The sequence below is a fragment of the Carassius auratus genome, unplaced genomic scaffold (assembly GCF_003368295.1).
Source record: "Carassius auratus strain Wakin unplaced genomic scaffold, ASM336829v1 scaf_tig00216382, whole genome shotgun sequence".
NCBI classification, from domain to species: domain Eukaryota; kingdom Metazoa; phylum Chordata; class Actinopteri; order Cypriniformes; family Cyprinidae; genus Carassius; species Carassius auratus.
This window is the reverse complement of record NW_020528539.1, coordinates 70,029-95,095: the sequence shown is the minus strand read 5'-3', so window position 1 is coordinate 95,095 and position 25,067 is coordinate 70,029. Positions and strand designations below refer to the sequence as shown.

Genomic DNA, 25,067 nt, shown 5'->3' with positions numbered 1-25,067 from the left:
TAGTTAATTGAATACTCCCCACCTGTTTCTGTTCTCCCTGACTACGTTCCATGTGTTTATAAGTCCTGTCTGTTTGGTTCTTCTTTGTTGGTTCTTAAAGTTATGTATGTAGTTTGTCTCCATTGTTGTTATAATTAAATTGTTTTTAATTTGCAAAAGTCATTCTTAAATCAAATTGAAAACTTATGAATCATAAATCAAATTGATTTGCTGTCTACCCAAAGATTCACAGCCCTACTTTCAAGTGATATCTGTGAGAAAGGGATATTTACTCGACAACGTTGTTCATCTTAGCCGCCACACGCTGAATCCATATGAAATGCTTTGCTTATCAGCTTGCACACCTCTATAGCTATACAGGTGTGAATCAAATGTTTAAAATTATATAAATTAAATACATGTACTTCATAGACATTCTTAGTTTATAATAACTCGATTCTGCTTTCTGTTTGTTCTATGGTCTGTGTTTCTTTGCCTGGACACAACACTGTTTACATGCTGTGTGGTATCTGAGTATTTCAAGGAGTATGTGAACGAGTATAAAAACCAGTATGGGTGCATCCCCAACAAAAAGATACCTTGAGTTGTCCTTGGACGTCCCTGAGCTGTTTCTGGGCCTCAGCAGCCTGGCGGCTGGCATGACTCAGCTGGATCTCCATCTCATTCAGATCTCCCTCCAACTTCTTTTTGACTCTCAGGGCATCATTTCTGCTCCGAACCTCAGAGTCCAAAGTGCTCTGCATGGAGTCGATCACTCTTTGGCTGTTTCTCTTGATCTGTTCCATCCTTCTCACACTTCACCTGGTTCAGCTCCAGCTGCACACTAAGAATCTTGGACCCAGCGTGCCCTGATAGATAGTAGTTATAGTAAGATTTGTGTAAAACTGACAAGAAAATCGTTTAATGCTTACCATGTTAGGAAATTAATTGATTTGACAGTTTTAAGTAACAGTACTTCAGCTTCTTCAAGTGTAGTCTGGATTTCTGCTTTCTCAGACTCCACAGTCTTCTTTGCCTTTTCCAGTTCATGAATGCTCTTTCCAGTCCCTCCAAGTTGTTCAGTGAGGTCAGAAATCTCCTCTAAAGGGTTTCTAAAAATAAGAATTGTAAAACTTTGCATCTCTTTTCTTATAACCTTAGCAAACAAATAAAAGTGTCAATTACATAGCAGGTTCTTGTTCTCCCTCTTCAGTGTCTCGAGGTGATCAAGAGCTTCTTCGTAGGAGTTCTTCATTTTGAACAGCTCAGTGCTGAGAGAACGAGCTTCTTTCTGAGCACCTTCTAGTTCAGCCTGGCTTTCCTCATACTTCTGTTTCCACCATGCTAGGACCTGCAGAGTAAATGTAGTCATTGCTAATCAGCAAAGGTCATGGTTCAAGGTTTAGGTTTATAAGTTATGCACATATTTCTTACCTTATCAAAGTTTCTCTGCTTCTTGTCAAGGTTGGCAGCCAGTGCATTTGCCCTCTCCACATCAATCATGATGTCCTCTACTTCACCTTCACACTTGGAGTTCACTGCCCCAACTGATTCTTCTGCATCCTGCAGACGCTGGGCAAGCTTTTTCCTGAAGAAAGTGTTATGAAATGATGAAATATTACTAATATTTGTGATATTAAAAGTAGGGTGCTGAAAACTATTTTCTTTTCTGTATTTACTTGGATCCCTCAAGCTCCTCAGTGCTTTGGATGGCATCTGTCTCATATTTGGTTCTCCACTGAGACACCTCACTGTTGGCTTTGGACATTCCATGCTGGAGTTCAGCTTTGGCTTTCTGCTCCTTCTCATACAGTCATGACTTGCAGACTGAACCACATGGGCCAGAGCATTCTTGGCCTTGAAATCAAAAGTGAAAATCATTGCAGTGAAAATGTTCCTTTTCTATTGTATACAGCTATGTTCACATCTATACACATTAATAACATATTTTTTTTGTAGGTACACACCTTAACATCTTCTTCAATATGTTTCTTGAGTTCCTCAATCTGTTGAGTGTAAGCCTGTTTGACTCTTGTCAGTTGAGAAACAAGGGCTTCTTTCTCTTCCAGTTGACGGCTAAATTCACCTAGTATGAGACACTGTATAGTTTATCAAATAGTCACAGAAGAGTTGTATGATGTCAGTAATGCGGGGTTGAATCACTTTTGTTTTTGCACAGTTCTGTGGCATTGTGTTGTAGCAACAATGAGTTTTACAGAATAATTAACTCAAATGATATATAGGGAATTTGAATAATTAATCAGGAATATGATTAATTTAGATCTCAGATGACAGTTACATTAAATTTGATTGATTATGAAAAATAGCTCAATTTGCCTATATCAATAAATAATTACAAGGCATTGTAATTTACTAATTAATATGTCAATATTCCATTCTTCATATCAATTGTTGTGATAGCTCTTACTGTAAATTACTGCAAATCAAACAGCGGTTTGTCCAGCAGACCACTGTTGACCTATCAATTTTCAATAAAGTTATCACGCCTTATAATTCAAGGAAAAATATTCTCTGGCCATGAAAACATTATCCTATCCTTATGATAAATTTAGTTTCTAAATTTAATTTTGTAGCTAAAGATCAGACATCTCAGTGACTCGTAATGTGAGTGGGGTGGAGTCCAAGCCAATCGTCAGTATATGGGTTTTTAATAATTAAACTAGTAATACATCAAACTACGAATCACACAGAGTAAATATGCGTACGACAATACAAACAGTAAGCTTTATACAATACATAACGGAATCCAAATAAAAGAAAGAGAGAGAGAGAGAGAGAGAGAGAGAGAAAATAGAATGAGATCACATAAGGAGCTCAGGTATGAAAATCATAGTCAGTAACTTTTGGAAGCCAACAACAAATCAGATCAGAGCAACAATTTAAAGCAGCATTTAAATCTCCATAGAGAAAGTGATACTTGCAGAGTGTCCAATGTGAGCGTGGCGTGAGATCGGCGTCGAGCTTGTGAGCTTTGCGCGGTGTTCCTTTTGAAAACAGCGGGCGTGTGCCGGAGGCCATGTGACGCGCGTGCACGCTGCGCTTGATCTTGGCGTGAGCGTGGAGCACGTGGTCCTTTGTTCTGTCCTCGCGCGATATTTGAAAGGTTCAACAAACAATGTCCCAGAATTCGTCTTCCTTGCGTGGAGAGGCGAATAGTTGAATAAACTTAGTAAAGAAAAGAAAAGAACGAAAGCTTCTAAAGGAGCCATTAAAATGGCTTTTTCTCTCAGCCCCTGTGCTGAGGGGGGGGCTTGCACTATGAGCGCGGCGCGAGGCCGCGCGGAGGGTCGCACAGGAGAGCAGCGTGTCCGAGAACCAAGAACGAGAAGAAGAGGAAGAAGAGAGAGGGCGGACCTTGTTCGGTCGTTCTTATGGCTTGAAATGGTTCACGCCCCTTTTTCGCGTAAACAGCCAATGAAAGTTCGCGATCTGAAGCGGAGGGAAAAGTTCCTTTGTCTCTGTGAAGACAACCCCCTGGAGATCTAGGGCTTGTCCAAATTCCAGGGATTATTCTAGCAAGTTTGTAATTCAGATTGCATACATTTTTCATTACTTTGCTCTAGATAAATGGGTCTGTCAAAGCATGACGATTAGAACAAGACTAAACATAATAGGTATATGTGATCAAAACATGAAGTTACATTCAAATGTAGAATTACACATATTTAAAGATTTGCTTAACACATGATAACACTGCAGATGTTGGGAAACATCTAAATGTACCAAAAGGGAATACGTAATACATTTATAAAACATAAAAACTAACAGGTAACGAATTCATTCCATAGAATGCATTGGGGAGAAGATTTGGCTTCTCTCCTCTCCAGTGTCCAGGGTGGTCGTAAAGTTTTATGTCACAGGTCGGAGCGGACCACAGATGTTGCAACTCACGCCCCTTCCTAGTTTCCACCTCGAGGAGGTCTCAAAGCAACCCCAATGACCAGACAGACCAAGCGTAAGTAATATTAAAACAACTTTATTTAAATTAATTAAAATAATTCAGGGAGGGGGAGGTAAATCTTAAAATTATCGTCTCTGTTCAGCGGGAGGAGAAAGGGGCCGGAGAGGACTATGCGGCGAGGGTTAGTATGTCCCTTTGGGCTTTTGTTGACTCGTGGCGCCCTTCTTTTCTCCTGAAGGCAGAGTGAAACACACAATGAGTAATCGATCCGGTGAGAGTGGCTACCTGTTACTTGGGTCCATGCGACTGGCTGATAAATGACTTGTTCCTCCGATCTCTTCGTACAGGGTGCTCGGGCGGCGCCTCCCCTTCTGCACACTCCGAGGTGAGCGCCAACCCGCGACACAGAACTCCAATGGCACTGCAAGAGAGAGGTCACTCAAACTGCGGGGACAACACAGGTAGGTACTTCACAGGCAACTGGGGCTCTATTCTCCCTTTAGTGATTCGTAGCAATGGACAAAGGTAAGTATTCCACAGGCAACTGGGGCTCTATTCTCACTTTAGTGATTCGCAGCAATGGGCAAAGGTAGGTATTTCACAGGCAACTGGGGCTCTATTCTCACTTTAGTAATTCGCAGCAATGGGCAAAGGTAGGTATTTCACAGGCAACTGGGGCTCTATTCTCACTTTAGTGATTCGCAGCAATGGACAAAGGTAGGTATTTCACAGGCAACTGGTGCTCTATTCTCCCTTTAGTGATTCGTAGCAATGGACAAAGGTAAGTATTCCACAGGCAACTGGGGCTCTATTCTCCTAGAATACTTCTCCTGGGCGGTGGGCTTACGGTGAAATACTGCGATACAGTAAGTAGATGAACTGTCAGACCTGGAGTAGTAAATCGTCGTAGCGCAGGCCTCCACAGGGATTTCCTGTGCATCGGGGAAAGTTAAACACTGTCGCACTGGGCCGAACGCTTCCCTCTCCTCTCTTCTATTTGCAGTTTAAGGGATCTGGACCGGGGTGAACCTTTGAAGAGGCTCCACAACAGGTAAAGTAAATCCACACAGCTAATTTGCAACAGTAAAACTTCCTCCTTGCATATAGGTATAATTTTTGGCTTTTACTCACACCAGTCTTGCTTATGTGTATTCTTCACCACCGCTTTCACAGAGCCAGGGTATTCTGAAAGGGTCTAGACAGGACGTTACATTTGGGTCTCCATGCAGGGGTCGCAAAATGGCATTTAGATGAAAATGGCGCTTCACCAGCCTCAACGGTCACTGGTCTCCCCCACGACTCATCCAGTCCAGGGTGGCTACTGACAACACAACCACAGCATACCACTGCAAGATTTCAAGTGTACACACTCACAGCAAAGACAAGGACTCACCCACTGCACTCCACACACTCTATGTGAAATAGGGTCAGAACCACGGTTTACTAGGACTTATCCTGGGGTTTCGTTGGGCGTTGTTGATAGATGAAGGGCCGGAGGAATAACGTTGCCGTCACGACTGCTTGCGGCTTCCTGTACTCGTACTTCCCGGCTCACCCAAAACTCTGCTCCGTAATGGGGCCGCTGGCCTATTTACCAGATGCTCACAACATACGCTGGATAATGCACTCTCCCCAATGATGTACAATGCACTGTCCAAAAGTACTCACAAATGAACGATAACACTCTTCCTTTGTCTCCTTCTCCTTCTAGCTGTCCAATCCTCTTCACACCATCGGTTTTCCGTTGCTGGAGATCACCCTTGACGTTACTTCCGGTGAGTACTTCCTATGACTGTGACTCCAACACATCAGTAGTTTATATACAGATGGTCTCTTCAAACATCAATAAATGTCGTATACTCAGCCCAGTTACTAGTGTCCTTGTCTCCTTCTTCACCCCGTGAAGTTCCTCTGCCTTCACCAATGCTGACTCTGCCCAAACCTCTACACTGCCCGCCGGATCGGCCTGAAACGATTCAACTCCAACTCCTGTTTGAATTTCTGAGACTTTTTATACCCTTCCTGTTCTCTCCATTGTCCAATCCACGATCGCCGCGTTTATTGTCCTCACCTGTGCCTCGTACAGCCCAATTTGCCTCCCGGAGTTTCCCGGAAGTTCCGGTGTTTGTAATATACGGGCCGGGCGGAAACCATCTTCGGGCGGAACCAACCTTCGCCACTTTTGGTTCCGCCCCCAAAAAGTCACAGTGTGACATTTACGACCTGCAAAGATGGGGGTTGCAGAAACGTGGCTAAAGTTAAAGTGAGGAGAGACATTTCCTAAAGTATGAGCTTGCAACTTATACTCTTCACATAACAAGGATTAACCATTTTATGCAATCCATAAACATAATTAAAATACATATTAATAATAAAATGAAAGTAAGGAACTTATACGAAAGGTTTCCTTTGTCTCCAGTGTGTTGGAGGAATTTGGGTTGGGGGTTTTCATTTCTTCTTTGAAGCTCGCATGGGCATCGTAAATAATTTAAGTCCAGCCAGGCTGGCGCCAGGCCAGGCACTTGGTGCAAAAAGAGTTTCATTTGGAAAATCTGAATTAAACACATGAATCGATGATCTGCATATCCGTTACAGTGTGTATGGTATATTTAGTATTTACATACCATTTCTAGTTTGGAGCCTTGCCTTCTGGGCATTTAAATCATTAAATTGGCTTACAAACTCATCATTCTTTGACTTTAGCTCATTTGCTTGGTCTTCTATTGTACGGCACATCTTTTCAAGGTTTGCCTACATAAATAAAGAAATATAAACTCACTGAGATTCTTTTGGAAAATTTTCAAATTTTATGCTGCTAAAGTTAAAGTAGTTTTGAAAAACTAATATTAGATATTTACTTTTTAAGTTTTCACAAGATTATACCTTTGCTTTAGCCACAGCCTCCATGTTGCTTGTCAGGTCATCAATCTCCATCTTGTATTCACTCTTCTCCTTCTCCAGCTTCTGCTTGACCCGCTGGAGGTTGTCGATCTGTTCTCCGAGTTCAGCCACACTGTCTGCCTGCTTCTTTCGGAGAGCTGCATCTGTAGCTTCATGCTGCAAGGTGGACTCCTCCAGATCACGACGCAACTTCTGGAATTCAGCTTCACGCTTCTTGTTCATCTCAATCTGAGCAGCAGTAGCACCACCAGCTTCCTCAAGCCTCTCGCTGATCTCTTCAAGTTCCCTGGAGAGATCAGCTCTCTGCTTCTCCACTTTAGCACGAGCAGCTCGCTCTGCCTCTATTTCCTCTTCCAGCTCCTCGATACGGGCCTAAAGAAAGTATAAAATAATTTATTCAGTGATTTTGGTAATGGGGATTTTCAAAGCTATGCATCTACGTCACAGTTTCACACAGAAAAATTATGGTTGCCATTACTTGAAGTTCTTTGATCTTCTTCTGAAGCTGTGCTCCCAAAGACTGTTCATCCTCAATTTTGCTGAGAAGCTGACTTATCTCAAAGTCCTTCCTGTTTTTAATGTCAGCCTCTCGCTGATCTCTTCAAGTTCCCTGGAGGGATCAGCTCTCTGCTTCTCTACTTTGGCACGAGCAGATCGCTCTGCCTCTATTTCCTCTTCCAGCTCCTCAATACGGGCCTAAGTAAATAAAGAAATTAAATTATTTAGTGATCTTTCGATATGGGTTTTCACAGCTATTCATCTACTTTTCCATTTCACATCAGAAAGATTGGGGTTAGTGTTTATCTGAAGTTCTTTGATCTTCTCCTGAAGCTGTGCTCCCAAAGACTGTTCATCCTCAGTTTTGTTGAGAAGTTGGCTTATCTCAAAGTCCTTCCTGTTTTTAATGTAGTGTTTTGTCAAATGTGTAATTGTGTAAAGTTAGACGTGTACTCACTTTTTGATCTTCTCATCTGATTGCTGTTTGTCATTCTCGGAGCTTCTTCCCTTGCTCCAATGAGCACTTAAGCTATTGTGACAAAAAAATTATCATTAAAATATTAATTGGCAACAATATTAATTAAAATCCAGGCCTGGTCCTCTCTCGTCCTTCACTGTCGTCGCTACTATTTTATATCCTTCCAATCTCCTCCGTGGGACTCGAGACTGGTGAGTGTCGCTGATTTCCAATCACTCCACTGGCCTTGCTTTGTTCCCACGCCTCTCGGCCCCGCACCACTCGTCACATACTCCCATCACCCCCTCGCAGGCTGGGGGGTACCTACTCTGCTGGTGTGCTCAGGGTGACCTGCGGGAAACTGAGGGTACGATAGACGGGGCAAGAGAAAAGGAGATGGAAGGATGAAGAGTGACAGAGATGAGATAGGGGAGAGAGGAGAGGATAATTTTTTTTGTTTCAGTTCACAGGCACACTGCCGCTTGGCCCTCCACCAGCTGGGTGAACTCCTCCACAGTGCCTGGAGGTGGCACTGGATGGCCCTCGGTGGATGGCACGACACTCCTCCGCCGCTCGGTGGACAGCGACGGCTCCTCCGGTTTTGGGCAGCCGGCAGGAGTCCCCCGTTCCCTGCTCCACCTGATTCCATCAAGGATGGCAGCAGGCTCCGGCCCCCTGGCAAACGGCGGTGACTCCTCCGCTCCCTCACGGATGGCAGCCACATATCCATATCACGGGCAGCCGGCAGCGAGCTCGTCCATCCCCAACAACTCACTCCAGCCCACCGCCTCGAGCATCCACAGCGCCCGACTGCTACGCCCACTCGATGGCACCGCGGGTTCACCCCAGCGGCGAGGGATTTTCGGCAGCGCGTTCCTCCTTCCTCCCAGGCTTCGGCACCAATGTAACAATATTCTTTCGTGGGAATAAGGAGGCGGGAACCGGCGGACAATCAAAATGAAACTTTAATTACAAAATAAACACAAAACAGTTAAATAAAAACCAAACACAGTCCTCTCTCGTCCTTCACTGTCGTCGCTCCTATTTTATATCATCTCCTCTGTGGGACTCGAGACCGGTGAGTGTTGCTGATTTCCAATCACTCCACCTGCCTGGCTCCGTTCCCGCGGTTGTCGGCCCCACCCCACTCATCACAGGTACATTATAAAAAAAGCCTTTCCATCTAAAGTTGAGGTTGATTTTGTTTTACAGCTTACTTTTGTGTGTCCAAACTTATATAGGCTGTAGTCAACATCAATAGAGCCCAGAGCCTTTTTAGAAGCCTTTTTGTTGTCATTGAACTGTCCCTCAGGGATGACGCTAGCATTTAATACAGTCCACCGATATTACAGCGATATCGTTGTCTTGACATTATTTAACTGAACAGAGATGACATCACTGAATTCAATGATGAACTGCCTTTAACTATCATTTTGCATTATTGAGACACTGTTTTCCTAATGAATGTTGTTCAGTTGCTTTGACGCAATGTATTTTGTTTAAAGCGATATATAAATAAAGGTGACTTTGACTATGACTTTGACTTTAATACTTTGTGTCTAGAGGACATTTAGAGGAGGGTCATTTTCTTTTGAATCCACAAAAAAAAAAAAAATGTTAAGATGGTGAAGATTAGGTGGTGCATTATTTCCCATTAGAAGGTTGCAGAAAGGTGTCTTTACCTCTGCTTGAAGTCACCATATAGGATTCTACTGGGGAAAACTTTCCAGCAGGTTCTGATATCCTCCAACACACCATTACATCTGAGCTGGTGGATGACCAGGAAGTTCTCCTTTAGACCTGCAATGCAAATGTTCCTGAGGTTCCAGAGATATTTTCAAAACTGTGATACATTTTCATTGGATAGTCATAAGGGTAAATGTAAATGCTGTTGATATCAGTGCATTCTCTGCTTCTGTTGCATCCTCTAATGTTACTGAAGTTTTAAATTGTACATGTCCATCTATGATTTATGATATGTATCATTCTTCTATTTCTAACATCCTGGATGAGAATGCTCCAATTAGAACCAGGTCTGTTTCCATGTCCCACTCCTCAACTTGGTTTAAAGCTGCAGTAGGTAACTTTTGTAAAAATATATTTTTTACATATTTGTTAAACCTGTCATTATGTCCTGACAGTAGAATATGAGACCGATAATCTGTGAAAAAATCAAGCTCCTCTGGCTCCTCCCAGTGGTCCTACTGCCATTTGCAGAAACTCCATCGCTCCCGGTAAAAAATAACCAATCAAAGCTTCGGTCCGTAACTTTGTTTGTGTTCAAAATGTAGAAAAATGTATATAATAAGCGAGTACACCATGAATCCATTTTCCAAACCGTGTTTTTAGCTTGTCCTGAATCACTAGGGTGCACCTATAATAAGTGTTTATATACGGACTATTTTAGATTGCTTCGGGGGTACCGCGGCGGAGTAACCCAGTACCTTTGTGATTCTTCATAGACATAAACAGAGAGAAGTAGTTCCGGCTACGATGTTCTTCTGCAAGACGCAAGCAGTTCTGTTTATTAACCGCTAGAGCGTCAAAAGTTACCTACCGCAGCTTTAATGCAGAGCTTCGTGCTCTGAAAGCGAAAAGCAGACAACTTGAACGTCTTTTCAGGAGAACCGGTTTAACTGTCCATTATCTTGTTTATTCTGATTACATCAAGAACTACAAAACTGCCGTGAATGCAGACCGGTCTTCTTATATCTCCAGCATCAACAAAGCTAAAAATAGGTCTAAAGCACTATTTAGCATGGTAAGCAAACTAATCTAGCCACAAAATCATAGTATCAGCCAACATGAATCCGATGATTTGTGTTGCACTTTTTTGCACCACTTTCAGGGAAAGTTGGATGTTTTATGCAGGACTTTTGATGATGAACCGACTATTTCTAATTGTGAGAAAACTCAGTCTACCCAATCATTGACTACCTTTGCCTTAACTAATCCATCTCTAATTGCAGATGTTATACAGAAATCAAATTCCTCTTCAAGCTGACTAGACCCTGCACCTACTTTTCTCCTGAAGCACTGTATCCCTATTATTTCTGCCCCTATCTCACACCTAATAAACATATCTTTAATTTCTTCCACTGTTCCTATCTCACTCAAGACTGCTGCTGTTACTCCTATTCTTAAAAAACCTGAATCTGGATCCTGTTAATATATCCAACTATCGTCCGATCTCTAACCTGCCATTTGTATCTAAAATCATGGAAAAGACTGTTGCCTCTCAGCTGCGGTCATTTCTAGCTCACAACAATCTCTTTGATATTTTTCAGCCTGGTTTTCGCACATGGCACAGTACGGAAACTGCGCTAGTAAAGGTTCTCAATGATCTATTACTTTCTGGCGATTCAGGCAGTTTATCAATTCCTTTATTACTTGATCGTAGCTCAGCTTTTGATACTATTTGCCATAAGATACTACTCTGTTGCCTTGCAGAAGTTGGCATTTCAGGTTCTGCATTATCTTGGTTCTCCTCATATTTCACAGATCAGCAATACTTCATCTCACTGCAAAAGTCCAAATCTCCTAGTGCCTTGCTCAAACAAGGAGTTCCCCAGGGCTCAGTTCTCGGACCATTATTATTCATCTCTATATTCAGCCTCTTGGCCAAATAATTTGTTGTCATGGTTTTAACTACCACTGTTATGCTGATGACATCCAGATACATACTGCTTGTCAACCAGATTCTACCCAGTCGATGACATCCTTATCTTCATGTGTCAGTGAGTTAAAGGATTGGCTACATTCTAATTTTCTCAATCTGAACTTGAATAAAACTGAAATTTTAATAATTGGTCCCCCATCTCTAATAAAAAAAAAAACTGATGTTTCTAGCTTTGACCTTAGCGCTATTTCTATTTTTCCATCAGCTACTGTTAGAAACTTAGGTGTCATTCTAGACCCATCGCTAACCTTTGATGACCACATTACCAAACTCTCCAAAGCTGCTTTTTTTCAACTACATCGAATTGCACAACTTCTTCCTTTTCTGAGTAGAAAAGATGCGGAATCATTAGTGCATGCATTCGTTACCACTCACCTAGACTATTGTAATGCTCTTTTCTCTGGTTTACCAGCTCACTCCATTGTTCATCTGCAGTACATTCAAAATTCTACTGCCAGATTATTAACTTCAATAAAAAATTCTGCTCACATCACCCCTATTTTATTTAAAGTCACTGGTTGCCTGTATCTATTTGTGTGCAATACAAAATTCTGGTTGCACTTTATTTTACAGTACATGTACTAACATGTATTTATAGTGTACTTACAGTGTATTTATCTAAGAAAGTTATGGTAATACAGGGTAACTACATGGGGTAGGGTTATGTTTAGGGATAGGTTCAGGGTTAGTACCTAGTTATTACATAGTTATTGTAATTACTATAATAAGTACATAGTTTGTACATGAGGAACAAGACTGTAAAATAAAGTGCTACCATTCTTCTGCTCACCTTTAAGGCACTTAAAGGTCTTGCTCCCTCCTATCTTTCTGACTTACTATCTTCTTATAAACCTTTTCGCACACTCCGGTCTTCTAATTCTGAACTCCTTTCTGTACCTAGGTTCCACCTATCTTCAATGGGCGGCAGGTCCTTTTCCGTTATTGCACCCAAACTTTGGAATTCACTTCCCCTGGCACTCAGAACAGTCACCTCTTGTAGTGAATTCAAGTCCAAACTTAAAACTTATTTGTTTAATCAACACTATCACTAATTTACATGTGTATTTGCCATTTTGTTTTCCATTTTTATGTCTTCACTACATAATCTGTATTATATGCAACTGCATTATTTGCAGTATTTGCATTGGGCAAATGTCCAATGAAATTGTTCATTGTTAGAATTTTTTTGTTGCTTTGGTGTACAATGTTCAGCGTCCTTCTGTCACAGTGTCTGGGTTGTGTTCCCTGGGTGTCCACTAGGTGTCCTCCGTTCCCACGGTGTCTGTCATCTCATCACTTCCTGTTCCCCTATTTGGTCACCTTCCTCCTTGTTTTAGTTAATTGATTGTTCCCCACCTGTCTCCAGTTTCCCCATTATCCTTCTGTGTATTTATACCCGGTCTGTCTGAGTCTTTGTCACGGAGTCCTTGTCGTATGAATGATACTTTCCAGAGTCTGCTCTTCCCGTGTGTTTTTGTTTGTTCTTCCCGTGTGTTTTTGTTTGTTTTTATGTTTTTGGAATTTCTGGTTTTTGACCCTGCCTGGACTGTTTACTCTTTTGGATTGCCCCTCAAATAAACCTTGCACCTGCATTTGGATATCTCCTGTGTTTCTTGTATCACCGTACGTGACACCTTGAGCTCGGGAAAGGCGCTATATAAATTAAACATATTTATTATTATTATAAGGGTTGGTGGTGATGAGCAGGGTCTCTATAAAGAGTTGATGTGCAACATGTTAAAAGTGTTCTCAAACTAGGAAACAACTGAAACACACAATCCTGTAGACTTCTCAGCGAGCAGCTCTGGCTTGTGTCCAGTCATGAACTGGTAGAAGATGTGGTAACTCCATTCAGCCGACAGCTGGAATGTCACTCTCGACTTTTCCAGCAGATCTTTCCATGAAATAAATTAAGAAAAAAGACATTGACTTCAATTGTTTAACTCATATCTTAGCCTCCAAATAAAAATATTTGGCTTATAGCAAGGTTGACTCACAAATTTCAATATCAGCTGAGGCCAGTTTTCCAGTGGTAATGAAATTAATCCTTGTGAATTTACCACACAAAGAGGAAATATTTGGAAGCTTAGAATTTCCCATATTTGGAATTTTAATTGAATTTGTATAATGCATTACATTTGATCTCGGCAACTTATAAAACGAGAGGAGTTGTCATTCCTTACAGTCTTGGCATTTCCATAAGCCTCCAGAAGAGGGTTGGCTGCAATGACTTGATCCTCTAGCGACCCCTGGTGAGTATTTAAGTAATTTCATCATGTAGAATTATTCTGTCACTCTACTTTGGCTGTTGCTTGATGTAGTCACCTGCATTTTGCTGGGGACATGTTCTGCCTTCCTTGCTCATGACACAGCGATTGTTGCAAAGTACTGGATCACACGTTTGGTGTTCACAGTCTTTCCTGCACCAGATTCTCCACTGAGTGGAAAAGATGGAAAATAACATATTTCAGAATATTAGAAATAATTTTACTCAAGTGCTTCTTTAAAAACTTCAATCTTCAGGCACTGCATTTTCATGCATACTAGAAATCTGATTAGAACTGAGATCAAAATTGACCATATTTACTTTGTGTGCCTAAATTGATCATTTTGTGGTGAACAATTCATCCATGCAAGTCAATCCACACAAAAACAATTTTTGACTTCGTAATCTTTTATCAAAATCTGAAAATGCGCATGAAAGGAGAGATGGCGAGGAGGTCCATTTTTGGTTGTGGGACTTTTTACATTTTAGTAAGGAGAGATAACAGAGAGGTCACGGATGTACTCAAAGCACTTCATGGGCAAATGCTTCAAATATTGGACAGAACACTAAATGGGGTTTGTGAGATATCTGAAACACCTACTTTTCTACATCCAATCAGGTGCTAGATGGAAAATGAAGCCATGCCCACTATTTTTCCTCATTAAGTATTCAGTTTATCTCGGAAATACATCACAACACTGGAGAAAAGTCGTTTGCATCTTCCTGTTCATGCGGAATTTAACATTACAAGTCAAGTCGTCACCTTTATTTATATAGCGCTTTAAACAAAATACATTGCGTCAAAGCAACTGAACAACATTCATTAGGAAAACAGTGTCTCAATAATGCAGAAGTGATAGTTAAAGGCAGTTCATCATTGAATTCAGTTATGTCATCTCTGTTCAGTTTAAATAGTGTCTGTGCATTTATTTGCAATCAAGTCAATGATATCGCTGTAGATGAAGTGACCCCAACTAAGCAAGCCAAGGCGACAGCAGCAAGGAACCGAAACTCCATCGGTGACAGAATGGAGAAAAAAACCTTGGGAGAAACCAGGCTCAGTTGGGGGTCAGTTCTCCTCTGACCAGACGAAACCAGTCTGGTTTTGTGTTTCGGAGTGCTGCTTTCTGCTAAAATGGTTGAATAAGTACATGCAAACATATTCAATCAGTACGCAAATGCGTTGATAGAACATATTTATATAACACATTTTTTATTTTGTTTGTGCATGCGGACCTGTGGACCACTTATGTGCACCCCTGTATATACTGTAAGCACACTTCTTAGGCGATCAGTCCTTTTTATTTTTATATTGGTTTGCAAATTGGATTGAAAATGTATATCTCCACCACTTACCAGTGAGCATGAACTGGTAGACGTTGACAACAACTGCGTCGTACACTGGGAGCCACTTGTAGGGATTGACAGTGACGCAGAACAAGCCAAAGTAGGTCTGAAACAGAGATAGATAGTCTAGTTTTAAGGAATAAAACATGATTAACTTAGACTTACATAGATCATCCATGCTGCGTAACGCTCTTTAAGGTTATAGAGCACACAGGGCTCATTGAGGTGGGTCATCATGGCCATGTCCTCAATTTGTCAAACTTGGGAGGATTCATGGGGAAGATTTCATCTTCTTTTACCTTGAGGGTATAAAAAGTTTTCAGCAAGGGTGAAACATTTACTAAAAATGAAAATGTTTTATTCACGTGGCATAGCATCATGCTAAATTGTTTTACAGAAAATCAACACTTTTTGTAATTGTACTTACTTTCCCACACAGAGTTTTGCCACCTTCTCTGCTAACGTGGCTCTGCCACGAAGAACGCCGTTTTGTCATCAAAGGGGGTGTTCTGAGCCTCAATTCTCTTTTTTTATGGCTTCCGGAGGAAAACAGCCGCCGGCCCGAAACACTCCATTTGACCATGTCCCATGATTTCGGTTTACTGTGACAAATGAGAAGAAGAGAATGTGCTGATGGTCCTTCACTCCGGTACTATAGAGCAGTGGTTTTCAAACCCTGAGACTTAAAAAATGGGTTGCCAGGATGATTTAAGGAAAATGTATATATGTATAAAATGTACTGTTATGTCCACTGCAGTCAAAAATCTGGGTGTTATATTAGAAAGCAAGTCTTTTGAAAATCATATTTCCCATGTTACAAAAACTGCATTCTTCCATCTTAGAAATATTTCCAAGCTACAAAACATGTTACCTGTGTCTGATGAAGAAAAGCTAGTTCATGCATTCATAACCTCTGGACTGGACTATTGTAATGCACTTCTAGGTGGTTGTCCTGCTTCGTCAATAAACAAGCTACAGGTCGTCCAAAATGCAGCAGCTAGAGTCCTTACCAGGTCAAGAAAATATGATCATATTACCCCAATTTTACAGTCTCTGCACTGGCTACCTATTAAGTTCCGTATCAGTTACAAATTATCATTACTTACCTATAAGGCCCTAAATGGTTTAGCTCCTGCGTACCTAACTAGCCTTCTACCACGCTACAACCCATCACGCACCCTAAGGTCACAAAACACTGGACTTTTAGTAGTTCCTAGGATAGGAATATACAAATACTCGGAAAGTCACTGTGAACCACCAACTGCTTGGTTTTCCACCTTCATTCAAAATAGAGTTTATGTTTAGCAGAAGAAGAAAACTCATTCAGGTTTAAAACTATTTTTTGTGGTACATGAAGATGAAAGATAAAAGATAAAAAACAAAACAAAACAAAACAAATTGTGTTTTATTTTTACTTGTTTATAAAATTTTATGAATGCATCTGCTAAAAACTATTTTACCTACAAAACACTGTTTATTTTTATATGTGTATTATGTGTATTTGTAATGTGTATCTTTGTTTTATTTTATTTTTATAAAAAATTTTAATAACAAAGATAAAATAATGACAACGATTTTTATCTTCTCCCACTTTGGCCTAAATATCCGCCATACTTTTTCATATATATTTTTAATATTATTAATGTAACAAGCTTTGTTTTTTTTAAATGGATATTAGTTTGGTTATAATGCTCAAACAGCTTGCAAAATAGAAAAACCAACATGACAAACAATCATGATAAAATCATGATATTTCTAAAAAAGTTTTTTTGTCATTTTGTCATTTTTGCCATATCGCCCTCCCGAACAAACAAATACACCCTAACCATCCCCACAACCATCACCCAACCATGATGCTGTTTAAATACTTTAAATCTGTTGGTAGCTTCAAGGTTAGATTATTGTAATGCTTTATTGGGTGGTTGTTCTGCACGCTTAGTAAACAAACTACAGCTAGTCCAAAATGCAGCAGCAAGAGTTCTTACTAGAACCAGGAAGTATGACCATATTAGCCCGGTCCTGTCCACACTGCACTGGCTCCCTATCAAACATCGTATAGATTTTAAAATATTGCTTATTACTTATAAAGCCCTGAATGGTTTAGCACCTCAGTATTTGAATGAGCTCCTTTTACATTATACTCCTCTACGTCCGCTACGTTCTCAAAACTCAGGCAATTTGATAATACCTAGAATATCAAAATCAACTGCGGGAGGCAGATCCTTTTCCTATTTGGCGCCTAAACTCTGGAATAACCTACCTAACATTGTTCGGGAGGCAGACACACTCTTGCAGTTTAAATCTAGATTAAAGACACATCTCTTTAACCTGGCATACACATAACATACGAATATGCTTTTAATATCCAAATCCGTTAAAGGATTTTTAGGCTGCATTAATTAGGTAAACCGGAACCGGAAACACTTCACATAACACCTGTACTTTCTACATCATTAGAAGAATGGCATCTACGCTAATATTTGTCTGTTTCTCTTCCGAGGTCACCGTAGCCACCAGATCCAGTCTGTGTCCAGATCAGAGGGTCACTGCAGCCACCAGATCCAGTACGTATCCAGACCAGATGGTGGATCAGCACCTAGAAAGGACCTCTACATCCCTGAAAGACAGCGGAGACCAGGACAACTAGAGCCCAGATACAGATCCCATGTAAAGACCTTGTCTCAGAGGAGCACCAGGACAAGACCACAGGAAACAGATGATTCTTCTGCACAATCTGACTTTGCTGCAGTCTGGAATTGAACTACTGGTTTCGTCTGGTCAGAGGAGAACTGACCCCCAACTGAGCCTGGTTTCTCCCAAGGTTTTTTTCTCCATTCTGTCACCGATGGAGTTTCGGTTCCTTGCCGCTGTCGCCTCTGGCTTGCTTAGTTGGGGTCACTTCATCTACAGCGATATCATTGGCTTGATTGCAAATAAATGCACAGACACTATTTAACTGAACAGAGATGACATCACTGAATTCAATGATGAACTGCCTTTAACTATCATTTTGCATTATTGACACACTGTTTTCCTAATGAATGTTGTTCAGTGCTTTGACGAAATGTATTTTATTTAAAGCGCTATATAAATAAAGATGACTTGACTTAACTAATTATCATGAGTCAGGGTTATCAACTCTGAAATGCAAAACACTAGTCTGTAATATTAGGTTAGTAGTAGAAGGAGAACATGATGAGAACCTCACTCACCTTTGAGTTCCAGTCAGTCTTTAGATGATCCTGAAGCAGCGTCTTATATAGACAGAATAATGTTCACTCAGCAGAACACACTCGCTGTATTTGGTCATGTATTTCTAGCTCTGTTTCAACACCAATTTTTGGAACTGAATGTTACATTCATCAATATCATTGCACTGATATCAATATATGCTAGTTAAATGTCCAGCCTTAATTATTTTATTTTTTTGGTTTTGTTTATAGGAAATACTGTGTTAGAAAGCATCTTGTAGAACATAAAATATTGATATCTGTTTAAATGAATGCTTCCCTAAGATGGGGTGTATTGACATCCCGATTTATTAAATTAATATTTGAAAATGAGCCACCAATACTGTGATTAAAAATTATCCTTGATGTATTTATGGGCATGACTTGTGATCAAGCCCCTTAACCTTGAGAAAGGGTTGTTATGTGAAGGGTATCAGTTACTGGAGTTCAGACATTGTTTGGGTCTTATGTGTAGCACAATCTTCTTCAAGTGCCTTGGCACTACATTAGAGCCCAGTTTAGCTGTGGAGAAGCTCTCAAATGTCACTAGGATACTGTTCCCAGAAGCCTTGGAAGCTTTTTGTGTGATAAAGGAGCAAATTTGAGCAAAGCAGTTGTCATTCTGTGAACTTTACATATGGTGACACTCATGCTAAAGGCCAGCCGCAATCTGGCACAATAACGCTGCATTGCTGTGTAGACAAACCTATGAAAAATACTGAGATGTGTTTGAAGAAATTAGTCATTTATCTTTCTCTTTTAGACATCCTAATAAGGTGAATAATGGAAATGTCTAATACATTAGACATGTAGCAGGTAAACACTTTAAATCATCTGGTTTCATTTGGTTCTTATTTGGACTAAAAGCTAGCTTTGTTTTTGGCCATGCATTTTATTTATCTTCTCCTATCTCTCTGCTCATTTCCAGCTTGTTATTTCAGTTTTATGCTCTTCTAATGGCTGTACTATTCTGTTGGGATTCAGGTGTCTGTTCATTTGTGACATATTGTTGATCGCAAAAGTCGTAATCCATATTAAAGTCAATTAAAGTCTTTTTTGCACTTTTCACAATACACATTGTTTCAAAGCAGCTTAACAGAAAGTCATACTTTTAGGGGTATAATGTCTTATCTAATGGCTGGACAGTATGATGATATAAAGTGATATAAGTGATCCTCTACTAGCACATATATCATTGCCGCATTGACTTGCAATTAAGAGATTTAAATATTGGTGGGTTTTGTTCTATTGCAAGATTCAAATTGGCCAGTTTTGTTCTAAGCGAGAGTAGGGTCAGTGTGTGGGATAAATGTATGATCACTTGATGACTAAATCCATGATTATTGAGTCTTGTGTTATGGTTCTGATAAGTAATGAAAGCACTAATACATGATTGCATCATGAAAGCACCCCTGATTGCTGTGTGCCTGACTTTGGATTATGCCCTTGTCCTTTTGCTTTTCCTTTCAAGGACAATGCAATGCATCCGGCTTTTCAAGAAGATGGCAGGAGGCTGTGGAATAAATTCTAAGATGTTGACACCCTATAAGATGGGAACATGTGGTCAATAAAATTCTAAGGCATCTTTTCCCTAAGGGTGGTCATATTAGGACTTTACACAAATATAGCTCGTCAGTCAGCTATGCCACTGGGGCTTTGCCATTTGTCAGCATAGGTCACAAGCATTATTATGGTATCAAGTTGAAAGCTTTGATATCAGACAGACATTCACTGTAATCTACTCTGTCTCTGATACTCACATTTGAAAGAATATTGTAATTATTGTTATTTAATTGTTTAATCTTCTTTGTTTGGTCATTCTAAAGGAAATTTAACATTTGCATTTATCTTTATGTATTCATTTACCAGGCGTTTTTATTCAGCAACTTCCGCAACTGGTGCACAGGCGTATTCATGCATTGATTGCTTGGATTCAGTAGTGGAAAACAGCTGAACTGGCCAGGTAACATTTCTTTTAAAAATATGTGGTTATTAGCATTTGAAATCGATCTTGCACATATTCTTTGGCTCTATGAATGCTTTTGTTAAGTGCTTTACTTAGGACAATTCACATGCAACGGTTGCATTTTTAGATAGAAGTGGTCTGGCTGAAGACTGAGGATTTCTAATAGATGTCATGAGAATGCATCTGTAATATTTTTGGGAATATTTGTCCATTCCAGAGGACAGATGGGGTCTTGTGATTAGGGCATTTGTCTAATAAATTCGGGAATAACTAGTATTAGTATTTTGGATTTTGATTACATTTAAGAATTTTATACTTGGACTGGGTATTTATCATTTGAATTTTTGGGATGACAAACTAGAGCAAGATAATGCCTTTTTGGAAATACCAGTAGACACGTCACATTATATACAGTATTTGGTGATAACCAGTTTTTTTGTGAAAAGAGATTTGAATATTTTTAGCTACAATCATTGTAATTGATGGTGAAATGATTTATCATAATTTTTTTTTGTGGGATTCACTTTCCATGTTTTTTCAAGATTAGTTAATTACATCAGTAACAAACTAACAATGGACAGTACTGCCACAGCATTTATTAATCTCTAAGTTAATTTCATAATTAATACATTTTTAAGAACATATCTGTTAACATTAGTTAATGCACTGTGAACTAACATGATTAATGGGACCTTATTGTAAAGTGTTTCTATTTTCTGTTTGCCCTTCCTATTAATAGAACATTGCTAATGTATGCCATCCTGGCTCTTCAGCCATCAAATTCCCATGCAAACATACTGTTAGTGTTTCCAATTCAACAGCAGAAAAATAATTACACATTTACACACATTCAGAGTGTAACTTAAAGATGATCTCAGTAATGTTATTATAGTAGCTAATATGTCAGTCATCTTCAACGTCTTAGTTATTGATGTCACTGTAGAAAAGTTATTTGCCATCAGCCCTGATGATTAATGTTTTGTAAGCAATAGTGTGATGTGTCAAATAAACTGTTATTATTAAACTGTTTTTATGACTAGAGTCTCTATAGTACATCACTTTAAACAGAAAAAGTCTATTTTTCAAATGTGAAGTTCTTTTTTTGACATAAATTAAAATGTTTTAATGAGTAAAAATGGCAGAGTGCACCTCTAAAAATATTTAAATCATATAGAGGAACTTTGTTCAATCATATAGTTGGAAATGTCAGTCAAAACAGACAAGAGAAAATTAATTAAGATTTTCTATATAATTCAGAAGTAATAAGAATTTGGCACTAGGGATGGGTAAAAAAAATGTATGCATTACAATCATGATCTTTGTAGTGTGAAGTGTATTAGAATATTTTGGAAATAATTAGCAAAATGGCTGCACAATTAAACAAAATTAAACCGCAATGGCGATTAGGCAAAAGCTGCTTTTGTCATGCGTATCTTTCAATGAGGCACGGTTATGTGATCAGCAGTAAATCTCCATCCGGAGGCCAGAGGCATACCTTGTCAGAGAATTAAGACTCTGTGTAGTAAATGCTGCTTCATCTGAAAGCAGGTGATGGTTATTTACTACTGATCACAGAACTGGCTTTACTGACAAGATGTGCATGACAGTTGCATTCAATTAACATGCAGTAATTAAAGACACTTTCATTAAGAAATACATTTGTGACATGCTCTATCAATGACTTGGGCATTATGAATGCCAGCAAAAGTGTTTTTGTATTCTTCAATTATGCAATTTTATCACAAAATTCTAATTATAAATGGGATTTGTTTTTTTTTGTTTTTTTTTTGCATACAATAACTATTAAAACATCACTGAAGATTAAATGCATGCTATTTTAAGTTGAACATAAACCACAGGTAACACTAACCATACACCACACAAGTAAGAACTTCTGAATTTGAATACAAACACGAAACTGGAAAATTATAAGCAGTATCAACCGGGTGATTATCCAGCTGTTGATTCCCTGGAACATTGTATCTCTGAGATAAAAATATAGATGTCTCAAAATTGTCTGTCTTAACAGCGATAAGACGTAGGTGATGCTTATTGGTTCAATCCACAAACTTCATAAAGCTGGACCTTTAAAACTAACTGAAAATGGTTCAGTCTTGGTGTTTCAAACAAAATTAAAGAACCTGGGAAGGATATTTGACACCCATTAACATTTGACCTCCATGCTCAGAACACTGTTAAATGTCATTTTTTTCATCTCAGAAATATTGCACGAATTCGCCCCATGCTGTCCTTTACTGTGGCTGATAAACCGATCAACACATTTGTCATTTGTCAAAAGCTACCCTAAATAAACTGCAGTATTTCCAAAATTCAGCTGCTCTGAGAGGGACCAGAAATAGAGAGCATATCACTCCAATTCTGAAATCCCTACACTGGCTCCCTGTCAGGTCATATTGATTCCAAAATTCTCATGCTTGTGTATAAGGCCTTGCATAGTTTGGCACCGAATGATCTATCAGATCTTTTAACAATATACTTGAAAACTCACTTTTTTAGACTTGCTTATCTGTGATTTGAAAGACGCTGGGGCGTGGGTATTGGTTTTCTGTACATAGTTTTTGATGTGTTTTTATTGTTACTTTTCTACCTATAGTTATTATTAATATAAAGCATATTTTTTGTGAAGGAAATATGAGTGGTATTTTGCATTTGCTAGAGATTTTTATGTGTGTTGCTGTTTTGTTGCTATCGTGTAACAATGTTGAAAACATGGCTTATGGATATGAATATTTCTGTGAATATATTAATATATTCCTAAGACGGCTCTGTGGCTATAATCATTGTGAGAATTGTAACTTTATCATACACAGTAGCTTTTCTTGTGAAAGAACACAATTTAAAATGTGACTTTGACACAATGTGATGTGCACTGGGTAGTTTAAATAATGATACTATCCTATTTTAGCCATATAATTTTACATTTCATTTGCACTCACATTTTATTTTCCTTTGTCAGTGAAAGTGAGAAGATTGGACTTTATGTCTCTGTTGTATTATGTAAAACAGCTGAAGTTATAATGACTATTTTGTTATTTTCACTGAATTTTAAATTGAGGTTAATTTAAATCTGTACATTGGGTAGAAACATTTGTCCAAAGCAACTTACTTTTCATTCAAGGTATTTATAATATATTTTTTAGTTCATGTATGTCCTGAGAAGCTGTTATATTGTCTTCCAAGTAGATATCCAGCAATTAACCACAGTTTAAAACATCAGGGTTAATTAATCATAAAGGCTCCTCCCACACATTTATTTGAATGAGTTAATTATAACATTTACTTGAATACATTTTTGAATTTGATTTGATTCAATTTATATCGATCAATCATTCGAGAGAGGTGACAGTTGCATGTGTGAATTACTTGCGTCTGTGTGTCTCTCTATATAAACAATGAAGCTGTGAGTTTAGTTTCTTGATTTAGAGTGATTTACCCCCTCATTACTGAGAAATATAATTTAGCGATCCGGTAAGGTACAGGCAGTTATTCTCTTTTTAAAATGTGCATTCCAGACCACAATGTTGGCCTCTGTTTTTGCTTGTGAAAACTTCCCACTGCCAGTTTACCCAATTTTATCATGATTTTCTCAGGCCACATGCAAAATTAGATGAATTATTAAAGAGAGTATTAAAAAGTATACATAGGGATGGATGAGAGTTGATGACAATAACGGTTCAGTTAATTCCCCTCATTAGTAACATTTTCCCTGGGGGATTAATAAAGCTAACATTAGTCTTATATTAATAATAATAATAGAAAGGATGCACAAACTGAAAACACTAAATCATTTTGTAATCTATTTTCCATTTGCTGTTTTCAAAAGGGAAATAATGACATGGATATTTACAGAGCAGAGGTCACCTTTTTATTTCAAAGGAAGAGATGGATTTTTGTGATGTATTATTTGGTTACTGTGTTATTTCTGTTTCAAAAGGTAGCAATAAATGACACTTTAAAATCTAAAGAGTATTTATGTGATTTTATACATTAGTAGTGTTGTGAAATTAATGAATGCATAATATTCATGATGACCGTGAAACCATGATTTTTCCTCAGACTATAATTGTACCAACAAAATCTATAATCATTGCATGCCTACTTCCAAGATCTACCAGTTTCGCTAAAATGACAAAAACCAAGAGTGCCTTGAGAAACTGCATTTAATGCATATGTAAGACACAGCACAAGTAAGTCATATTATATGCTTCCTTGTAGATGTGGTGTGATGGCTCATCTTCATTCTTCATCCTTGCTCTTCAGTAACCAAAAAGACATTTAAATTTAGAAAATTAAAAGCAATGTGATGCTTTTGATCCAAAACTTAAATATATTAATCATATTTAACATTCCCCCCCCCCCCCTGCAAATTGTTTTACTATACCTTCCCAGCATCACGGCTCTTGGCTCTCAGCTTGTTGACCTGGGACTCAGAGATATCAGCGCGCTCCTGAGCCTCCTCCAGCTCATGCTGCACCTTCCTGTACCTGGACAGGTGAGTGTTGGCCTGCTCCTCCTGTTAGGATAACACCAGATATCCAACCCCTTTCAGTGCATTGCACTCATGGCACTAAATGTATTGTTTAGAAAATATCAAAACCTCACACTTAGGACATTTGACATTAAACTTACAGCTTCTTCAGCCTGGCGCTTGTAGGCCTTCACTTTCAGCTGCAGCTTGTCTACCAGATCCTGCAGTCGGATCACGTTCTTCTTGTCTTCCTCAGTCTTTGGGTAAAAGTATTGTTGATGGTCTTAGTTTACCTATGTAAATTATAATGAAATGTAAGTTTCTAAATCCTGT

The 25,067-nt window shown here is 39.1% G+C and overlaps 1 protein-coding gene and 1 pseudogene across 2 annotated transcripts in view; both read right to left on the bottom strand.

Annotated features, from left to right (window-relative positions):
- Positions 1 to 1,141: 1,141 nt before the first annotated feature.
- LOC113097718 (myosin heavy chain, fast skeletal muscle-like) lies at positions 1,142 to 15,283 on the bottom strand (annotated as a pseudogene).
- Positions 15,268 to 25,067, bottom strand: part of LOC113097720 (myosin heavy chain, fast skeletal muscle) — a 21,860-nt gene continuing 12,060 nt past the window's right edge. Inside the window, exons 38-41 of one of the 2 annotated variants that reach the window (XM_026262973.1) lie at positions 24,896 to 24,991; positions 24,648 to 24,779; positions 18,206 to 18,209; positions 15,268 to 15,341 (exon numbers count right to left, since the gene is read on the bottom strand). In XM_026262973.1, coding sequence (XP_026118758.1) covers positions 15,283 to 15,341; positions 18,206 to 18,209; positions 24,648 to 24,779; positions 24,896 to 24,991 — 291 coding nt within the window. In that variant the 3' untranslated portion in view covers positions 15,268 to 15,282. Of the gene's footprint in view, positions 15,342 to 18,205; positions 18,210 to 24,502; positions 24,521 to 24,647; positions 24,780 to 24,895; positions 24,992 to 25,067 lie in introns of those variants that run through there. The other variant, XM_026262975.1, reaches the window with a different exon arrangement.